General features: G+C 41.3%; 2 protein-coding genes across 5 annotated transcripts in view; one reads left to right on the top strand and one right to left on the bottom strand.

The window, feature by feature from the left end:
* Positions 1–1,482, bottom strand: part of LOC127663137 (amyloid beta precursor protein binding family B member 2) — a 24,421-nt gene extending 22,939 nt beyond the window's left edge. For all 4 annotated transcript variants that reach the window (XM_052154608.1, XM_052154609.1, XM_052154610.1 and 1 more), the window contains exon 1: positions 1,341–1,482. The gene's annotated coding sequence lies outside the window, so the exon portion shown is untranslated. The remainder of the gene's footprint in view (positions 1–1,340) is intronic.
* A 7,801-nt stretch (positions 1,483–9,283) lies between these two features.
* Positions 9,284–10,481, top strand: part of LOC127663158 (fibroblast growth factor 2-like) — a 14,357-nt gene continuing 13,159 nt past the window's right edge. The window contains exon 1 of the mRNA XM_052154641.1: positions 9,284–9,815. Within this exon, the coding sequence (XP_052010601.1) occupies positions 9,638–9,815 (178 nt within the window). The 5' untranslated portion in view covers positions 9,284–9,637. The remainder of the gene's footprint in view (positions 9,816–10,481) is intronic.

The raw sequence follows: 10,481 nt of genomic DNA, 5'->3' as shown, positions 1-10,481 counted from the left end.
ATAGTATAGTATAGTAAAAATTAAAGTATAGTATAGTAAAGTAGAGTATAGTAAAGTATAGTAAAAGTATAGTATAGTAAAGTATAGTATAGTATAGTAAAAATTAAAGGATAGTATAGTAAAAGTATAGTAAAAATTAAAGGATAGTATAGTAAAAGTAGAGTATAGTAAAGTATAGTAAAGTATAGTATAGTAAAAATTAAAGGATAGTATAGTAAAGTAGAGCATAGTAAAGTATAGTAAAGTATAGTATAGTAAAGTATAGTATAGTATAGTATAGTATAGTAAAATTTAAAGGATAGTATAGTAAAGTATAGTAAAGTATAGTAAAGTATAGTATAGTAAAGTATATTATGGTATGGTATAGTTAAGACTTGAAACAGACTTTATAAAAAAAATTAGAAATTTGTGGATAATAAAATATAAATATTTTTTCTTAATGAATACAAACAACAAAAACAACAGTCAATAGCACCGCTACTATAGAATAGTATAGTGGACGGTACAGTACAATGTAGAGTAATAATACATTTTATAATCCTATATTCATTCAAATGTTTAATAAATACTACAACAACAAAACTTAAACAATAGAAAGACAAGATATATCTATATAAATATATCAAATGTAAGACTCAAAAGCTCTACTATACGTCATAGTATATTGACTATTTTATATTTCTGCATTAAATAATGTATGACAGCAAGAATGTCTGCTAGTAGTGTAGTGTAGTATAGTATAGTATAGTATAAAATGTCATTTTTATGGTAAATAATGACAGTAATATGAGCGTCAATAACCCTTCTACCATAGAACAGTGTAGTGGACAGTACAATATAATATACAGCAATCATTTATTTACATTAAACTCTACTATAGTATATATAGTATAATAGAGAAATAATGTACACTCCTCTAATATTACATTTGAAATATAACAGCAAAACTGAGTAGTGTAGCCTAGTATAGTTTAAGAGATAACATGACATAAAATAAGAGGGCGTGATGACGTATGATCATGTACTAATGCACAGAATTAATAATGTGACTGTTGTTCAGGGATACAATGACAGATCTGATCTGACATTCAGTTCAATTTATGACGCACATCTGAATTTAAACGCACTCATGATATGACATATGACATTTGACCTGACGGACACAAGTGTCCAAGTCATCCCTGCACAACAACAAAACGGAAAAACTCTAGCCTCTAGAAAGATGCTGCACTGGACGAACAGAATACAGACTCGGTAAATCAAGCAGATCAGAACAGTGTGTAAAAGCATCACGTCATCTGTTGAAAGGGAGAGAGAGGGGTAAAGAGACAGTCACTCACCAGCAGCGTCTGTGTCTGTGTGTGTGTGTGTGTGTCAGCTGTTCTCTCCCTTAAGATGCTGATTCTGAGTCGCGAGGTGACGCCCGCTTTTAAAGCCAGGACACCCGCAATCTGCGCTCTCTCCTCTCCGCACCGCTCCGCCTTTGGACTGCGCATGCGCTTTGTGTACGCGTCCACTGGCCAATGAGAGCGCTGAGCGCAACGTGCCGCATGAATATTAACTGAGCCGTGCTGGAGCGACTAGTCACGTCATTTAATATTCATGAGGCTTCTCTGCCATGACGTCATTGCATCCTCTCATAAATACAGCTATTGAAATACAGTTTAAGCAAATTATTACTTCAGTCGGGTGCCAAAGTGCCCATTTTGAACATTCTAATTTATTTTTTGACCAATGTTTAATAATAATCTAGTTATTATTGTAATTTACTCTTAAACCAGTAAAGATTTATGACAGTATTTCACCCAACTGTTGTATTTATCACCAGTTTGAAGAAACAGAATTTGACCAAATCTGTAAGAGGAATATATCCCCAAATATCTATTTGTATTTTTGGTGAATCTTTGAAGTTAGACCCTTTTATATAAATTGTTTTAATTGATTACTTGTGATTTTTTTTTTTTTTTTTTTGCAAAATGTTATAGTCAAAAGTGTATATTCTCAAAGAAATTATTCAAATAAATTATTAATTTATAATTAAATAATAAATAAAAAAATGCACAAATATATATATATAGTAGTAGCTATTTTATACTGTATACTATTTCTTTTATAACCCTCTTTGAATGATTGTCCTTTTATTTACTGTAAATCTTTGTTTAGCATTGATTAATAAAACATATTATAAATTAATATAGTAAATGACGTACATTTAAACTCAAAGCATAAAACACAGAAACGATTTCAACACTAACTACCCTTCGAAAAACAAATATCCACTAACAAATATGTTATCATTGTTTTTGCTACAATATCCAGTTACTCCGGTTATTATTACGACAATAAACGTATCTCTGATCTAAACTCATGCTTTCATTAATATAATTATGCAAATGTGTGTTAAACTCATACAAATAGCCCTAAAAACAAGAAAATGACTTATAATGCAGCCAGTATTTAACATCGGATTATAAAACATAACCTTACTCTTGCTCTCTTAATAACTAGACACGCTTACAAAAGAAAGTGCACACTTGACAAACACTTGACAAAGGGATTTTCACTCCTAAAAACACATTTAGTAACAAAAACATCCATCCTGGCCTGCTAAACTATGACATCGTCAGGATATTTTCCCCCAATCATAGTGCTCAGAACTCTCTGACTCTGCTCTGATTGGTCGAGAACATTCAACTGTCAGATCTAAGCTGCGCCTGTCGTGGAATATTGCGACGAGTTTCTCTAAGTTGTAAGAAAACTCTCGGAGTCTTGAGTTCCAGATGCCAAAGTTGTAGTTTATTGAACACCAACAAACATGAGACCGGCCAGCTGTCCGTTCTGACTCTATCCTCCTGAGTTCTCAGTTATATACCTTTTTGTTATCGTCTTGCCCATTATCTCTGACCAATAGAATAATTGCTCTTGTCTCTTTCCTTCGCCACCAATATGTTCTATTTTCCTTACTAATTAAATATTGGTGGAAAATCCCCCATCTAATTATTTAAAAAAAAAAACATACATCAACTGGTAACTCCACTTATTTTTGACATAAGTCATAGTTCATGGTAAAAGTGCATCAATTTTAGAAACACCTGTGTATGAGACAAACAGCCATGTCCCCATCACATACCTTTTACCTTTGCCCTACATTTCAGTGTACCCTCATAATGAGGCGGCCCTGTTTGTTCATACACAGTATCTTTTGATTAATGAAAGAAAATACAAGCTCCAAAGATATTTAACTCATCAGGGTAAAACATCATGCCAGAAACAGAGATATCTAACTTATTAAAAGTGTTTTCGTAAGAAGTGCATCCTGTATTTTAATGAGACACACCATATATTTTAGAGATACGTGTCAGCATAAAGGAAATACACCAAAGATATATGTCAGAATACTACTAATTAACAGAAACAGCAAAACACCAGCTGCAAAAATACAAGACACCATTCATATAATAACTGATTAGAGAAGTACATCCTGTATTTCAAGGTTGTATACCATTCTTTGTGTTCTCTGCAGCAACAACACTTTTAGTAACCTCATATGCTCTCTCCTGGCTCACACAAAGGCCTAGAAACTCATATAAGTATTTTGATATCTAAGAATGATTATTATACCGTCTAAAAAATGATTATTCTACAATACGCCCACACTGTCATAACCAATATTCACCATTAGAGGGAGCTGTGTGTCTGTGTGTGTGTGTGTGTATGTGTGTGTGTGTGTGTGTGTGTGTGTGTGTGTGTGTTTGTGTGTGAGAGAGTGTTTTTGTGTGTGTGTGTGTGTGTGTGTGTGTGTGTGTGTGTGTGTGTGTGTGTGTGTGTGTGTGTGTGTGCTAGTTTCAAGCCTCGGCCGTCCCAGAATCGGGGAGCCTCCCATGGCTCCGCCTTCCTTTATCGAGCCCTCCACGGCTCCACCTTCCAAGCCTGCCACGGTTCTTCCTTCCGAGCCTCCACGTCCATGGAGGTCATTCTACTGTCACTGCCAGTGCCCACGGCCACAGAAGTCATTCCCCTGTCACTGCCCATGTTCACAACCACAGAGTTTGTTTCCCTGTCACTGTCAGTGCCCACGACCACAAAGGCCGTTTTCCAGTCGCTGCCAGCGCTCCTGACCAGGGCTCCTCTGAGTCTTCCTGTGGAGGCTTCACGCTACTCGCCGCGGAATCCACGCAAAACTCACCTACTGCTCCAACCCCTGCGGCTCCACATCCAGTGGCTCAAATCCCTAAACGTCCTGTGGCTCTGCCCACTCCGCCTCCGGCTCCTCCTGAAACTCAAATCAATGTTCTTCCTGAAGCTCCACCCACTCTGCATCTGGCTCCTCCTCCTGAGTCTCAAGTCCCTGTTCCACCCACTCCACTTACATCTCCACATCCTGAGTCTCAACTCCCTGAACTAACTGTGGGTCTTCACAACCAGCATCTCTGCCCCCTATGGCTCCACCCCCTGATCCTCTTCCAGTTCCGTCCTGGTCTCCTGATCCCCCCCCACTTCCCTGGCTACTCCTCCACCCTGGACTATCATAATTTGTATTTTCTGGGGTGCCATGAGCCACCCTTTGTCATCGTTCTATTTCCAGAGACTTGTGCGTTGGTATTTTCCTCGTCATGTCTATGTTCCTGATTTCCTCCCTGATCATTTCCAGCTGTCCCTAGTTTACTCATTAGTCTTCATGTGTATATATACCCCTCAGTTTCACTGTAGGCTGTAGTGTTTCTGGGGGCCCCCTGGACCCGTGGGCCCCCAGAATCGTTTGCACCATTCACCCTATTAGCCACAGCCATGATTAGTAGTGTTCGGGTTTCTTGTTCCTATGTTGCTGTGTTTAGTTCTTTTGATACTAATTGCCCTAAATCTCAGCTCTTTAGTCCATTCATGCACCACTGCTCTTACAGCCATTAAAGCACCACATCAACAATACATAACCAGTCAATCACTGTCAGATGTTAAATCCTCGGTTCCTGTATTTGTGAGTTGTTGTGGGGAGTCTTTTGCCGATTCTATCTAACACTGCTTAAATAAAGAGTTGCACTAAAAACTAGATGTAAACTAGTGGGGCGTCCACTGCACGGTACATCTCGACTCGACTCTGCTCGCTTTTCGGGGTTTTCCACTGAGGATAGTACCTGGTACCTGATACTTTTTTAGTACCACTTCGGCCGAGGATCCAAGCAAGCGAGCCGATACTAAATATGACGTCAAAACCCTGCAGATCACTGATTGGCCAGAGAGAATCGTGACTACCGGAGTCACTGGATTTCAGACACGTGACATAAACCCGCTAGTTTTAAAGTTAGCAACAGCGATAACGGTATCATTTGTTCACGCGACTTTCGAACTGTTAAAAGAAATGGCTGTGCACAAAACCACACCATGGTCAATAAAGGAGGTGCGGACGTTCCTCTCGTTAGCGATGAACGAAACGACGCAAAACAAAAAAGTGTCTCAGCTGTTGGCTGCACCGCTACCACCGGACCTACCAAAAGTGTAGGGACAAGTAAAAAAAAACTTAAGTGACTACAGAACCATCAAGGAAAAGAGGGAGTGGTTCGACCAAATGGACGCTATCTAGACCGGCGAGCAATGGGAGGGAGGGTGCCTTGGACTCCGCGGTCACGATGGAGGATGGGACGTTTTGTTACTCTGCTTGAAAGCTTCACTTTATTTAGTTGAGCAGCTACTGGAAGCTTCTAAAACAACCAGCCCAATTTAACTGTTACACTTGTGTAAAATCACCATGCAACACTGCTTTATGCTCTCCATTAACCAATTTGGCACCAATTTCTCCATGAGGCTTTTTATTATGGGTTATAATAACGTCTTAATCAACAAAAAGGCCAAAGCTTTAGGGTTGATCTAAAGTAATAAAGTCTCATAATTTAAGTAGAACAGAAGTCATTGGGAGGTCCCCACTGTGATATATAACATGACATGTTTATATGTGTATGTGTGGGCTGCAGTGCTTGTAATTACTGTACTGTTGCGGAAGTATGTGTTAGTTCATGGCGGAAGACAAACACGTGCTGTGCTCTAAATCTAAAGCTGGTTTGCATTGAGGCTGGAATGAAGGCTTTGTAACGTCATTGTGGTTTGTTGTTGGTTTCTTCTTGAATTAACATGAAGGTCATAAAAAACCATCAAGCTGAGAGCAGAAGTCTCCATTCTGTCATGGATTTCAGCCGCTGTGATGTGGTCAGCGCTCCGGTCAATAGACGCCGCAGCGCTTGGACGTCCGTCTCGAGTGTTGGACACTCCCACTGAACTGATGGGAATCACTCTTTGAAGATACTGATGTTCAAAAACCACTTAGAAACCAGTGTTGGGGAAGCTACTTTAAAAACGGCAGCTACGAGATAATCATAACTTAATGTAGTTAAACTACGGTCAAACTGCTCTTTTAAAAAGTAGTTAGCTACACTACAAGCTAAGAATTAAGTAGCTAAAACTACATTGAAGCTATTTAAAAAATATATAACAAATCAGATCATATTATTTAATTCTACAATCAGAAGTTTCGTAGTTATACATTTTATTAAGGTGACATTAAACAAAGTAGGGTGACAATGTTACATTTAAAACAATTTATACTAGATATAAACAAATACAAACAAGAAACTCTGTTTTATATAACCGAGTCAAAATGTAGTGATAAACGGTGGGTAATGTCTGCACCACCAAACATATTTGCAAAAATAAACAACAGCTGTCTGAAAACGCCCCCATCTGCCGTTGACCAAACAAACGGATAGTCCCGCCCCCAACTCACGCCATTGGTCGAGTCAGTGTTATTGTCTCTCTTGAGACCGGTTGTTTAAAAACAAACAGGATTTTCCATAGTGCCACGGAGACACAGTGTTCACAGTTTTCAAGAACATTAACCTATCGATGGCTTACTTACATTTTCTCTGCATATTAAAATGCGATAAAATAAATGATTTAAACAGTGAAAAAGTTACATAAAATATTTCACTTAAAAAAACAAGGCAAAGTCCCTTTAAAGCTGCATACACACTGCCTGCGACACCATCCCATTTATTTTCAATGAGAGCTGGCGACTTCCAGCGACACGAGCTGTCGCGACCGTTGGCGACCAGATGTGGGCGTGTCCAGTGACACGAGCTGTCGCGACCATTGGCGACCAGATGTGGGCGTGTCCAGCGACACGAGCTGTCGCGACCATTGGCGACCAGATGTGGGCGTGTCCAGCGACAGGAGCTGTCGCGACCATTGCCGACCAGATGTGGGCGTGTCCAGCAACACGAGCTGTCGCGGCCATTGGTGACCAGATGTGGGCGTGTCCAGCGACACGAGCTGTCGCGACCATTGGCGATCAGATGTGGGCGTGTCCAGCGACACCAGCTGTCGCGACCATTGCCGACCAGATGTGGGCGTGTCCAGCGACACGACAACGTTGAGACAAGTTTAACTTATTCAAATGAAGAGCGACTTACGGGAGCGACAGCCAATCTCTCTCTCAGCTCCTGCAGTAACGGAAAGATCAGGGGACCCTCTGCAGCAGCTCATCAAACTGGGTCCTGTCAAGCCTGAAGTACTGCTGGAACCGGACTTCATCCAGCCGCAGCTCTTGCACCAGCCGGTGGTACTCGCCGTGCTGACTCGAGATTGAATGGTTTTGTGGACACAGACAGACCGGCGCTTATGCTACGCGATATAAACAGCCGCTATGGCAAACAGCACGCCTTTGTTTCTCATTCATCTTTGATATAAAGCATTTTATGTACTGATTCCATTTATATTTAGTCTTTTCCCTCCAAAATGTTTGTTTTTAGCGGCAAGAAAATTGATTCGAGGTCAACAGCAATGGAATGGCATCAGTGAATGTAATTTATAAACGTTACTAGGCAACCAGTAGGAGGAACGCCCACTAGCGACCTATCCGCCAGCCACTGGCGACCTGCAGCGACAAAGTCACTGGCAGTGTGAACGCAGCTTAAGGCTACGCAAGGCTCGAGTGAATCAGTATGTGAAGTACTTCATTTACATGAACCATCCGAACGAAACAATTCACTAAAATGAATTGGAGTTCCCAACGCTAAATAGATGTGAATAATGTTTTTAAACTGGTTCACTTAAATGATTGTTTTTCCCAGCTACAGAGAGCGAGGATAGTTTTGGTAAGTGCCTTTGATCACTCCCTTGACTCCATTTCCGTGTTCGCAAAATAACGTGACAAGTGTATCATTTTGTGATGTCTTGTTGTTATTGGAAATGCTACAATATTGCTATTGTGTCATCAAATCCGGCTCTGAATAGTGTAATCAAACATCCACCTATAGTTCTGTCTATGGATCGATCGCCAGCTTTTATAAATAAATTAAACTAACTTAGATGCACTTAGAAGTAAACATCAATGGACACAGCACTTCACAATGTGTGTCATCTTCCACTTTAATATATATTATTAGATGGCTCTCTGGAATACTTGATTTTGATTGGACAATGGCGACATCTAGTGGTCCAATATTGCTCAGTAACAACCGCGACATCCAGGTATAGCGAGCAGTCTCTCCTGCTTTTGGCTCACTGTGTGATCTCTACAAGTAAATTTGTTACTGTATGACCATGTGCTACATGGATGCATTTCACTGTTGCTCGCCGTCTCGCTTATATCAGCATCTCCCGCTGAACGCATTTACATACGCGTCCTCCCGCCAACGTCGGGACACAGTTTGTGATGTTTTCATCTTCTAGAGATCTTCTCATCCTCCGGACTAACCAGTCAGTGATCAACGAACTTTAACTTTCCTCTGCAGCGAAATGCTGAACTTCTTCGCACACGCTTGCACGAGTTCCTGCGTTCGGATGCATTTGAATGGGAGTGAATGGAGCGCAAAGTGTGACCGTTGCTAAACCCAGAGGAAACCACTCTTGCTCAGAGGTGGCTCTTTCATAGCTCATGACACATAATTGAATTCTCAGTCATGTTTCATATAAGTGTGAACTTTGTCTCGGATGTTTCTCCTAAAATTCCTCTGGAGGAATAAAAATAGACACAAATGAGTCCATTGTTGAAATACAGTGGGCGATAGAGCCATAAAAAGAATGTGGATAGCTTAGGTCAGATCATTTGTTGATGAGAGATATTTGAGTTTATATTGAAACTTTGGTATCTTGGCAAGTAGGTTGAATAAGTTGCAGTGGGTGAGGGAGTGCGGTCAGAGGCCCAGCAGGGGCCGAGACAGACAGCCAGCGAGCAAGAGAGAGAGAGAGAGAGAGAGACAGTCAGCAAGAGAGAGAGAGACAGTCTGAGCTAACACAGACCAGTCCAGCAGCCTGGCTGTAAACACCACAGACAGCAAACACAAGCTGTCATAAAACATCATCCACATACTGGACGTCCTCTTCCCAGCTGAACTCTCTCCTTTTCTGTGAAGTCTTCTGCTTTGAGCTGTGAGGAATGTCTGTGCTGTCTCGTCTGATGTGAGATCCAGCAACTTGACGAGTTCATCTGAGATTAATGAGACGCCTTGTCCCTGCAGAGCACCGGAAGGAGATTGGAGAGGAGGGGGAGGAGGCGTAGAGGGGCCGTGGAGGGGCTCTGGTGCCGCTCAGGGGGGCAGAGCAGGAGAAAACGAAAGAGCAAGGGGGAGAAGGAGAAGGAGAAGGAGCGATGGCCACGGGAGGAATCACCACTCTCCCGGCCAACCCAGACGGCGGGGCCAGCGGAGGATTTCCTTCAGGGAATTTCAAGGACACAAAGCGTTTGTACTGCAAAAACGGTGGATACTTCCTGCGGATAAACTCGGACGGCAGGGTGGACGGCATTCGTGAGAAAAGGGACCCACACAGTGAGTGGATTTGTTCTGCTATTCTTCCATGGAAAAAACAGGAGAGAGGGATTGATCTAGAGCAGAGAGAGAGAACACAAAGACTCTTTATACTGTTGTTGTGGAGCAGGAGCTCTAATGATGTCACATTTCCCATGTCCATATTCTGTTGTTGTTTAGTTTCGTAATGTCAGAAAGTGTCTCTACATTCATTAGAATATAAACATTAAACCTCGTTGCTGCTGAACTTCAGAAGCATCGGCCAATGATTACAGTAAGTCTGTCTATAAGTCACAGGTCTGACTTTACAGCAAAGTGGTTTTCACACATATTCTTGCCTCACTAATGATATATTTAGAGCGCAAAGCAACCAGACATAACTCTAAATGTATAACGAGATATTGAATGTCTACTGTGACAACGTTTGTCATGTTGAGGTTAAAGCGACACTTGGCGGTGCCATTGAGTGGAGTGTTGGCGCCCTGACGCAAGTCATGTCGAAGCCGCTTTAGAGAATAAGATGCTTTATTCTACATATGTTGCTGAACGCACGTTCTCCATCATGACCCTCAAAAAATAACTCTTTGGCTGAACTTCAGTCATGGACAGCGGTTCCACATGGTTACATTTATTCATTTGGCAGACGCTGAAATCCAAAGCAAACGTCAGCGAATCGTCTCAAGAAGA

This window comes from Xyrauchen texanus, chromosome 23 (assembly GCF_025860055.1).
Source record: "Xyrauchen texanus isolate HMW12.3.18 chromosome 23, RBS_HiC_50CHRs, whole genome shotgun sequence".
Taxonomy (NCBI): domain Eukaryota; kingdom Metazoa; phylum Chordata; class Actinopteri; order Cypriniformes; family Catostomidae; genus Xyrauchen; species Xyrauchen texanus.
This window is presented reverse-complemented; position numbering and strand designations above follow the sequence as displayed.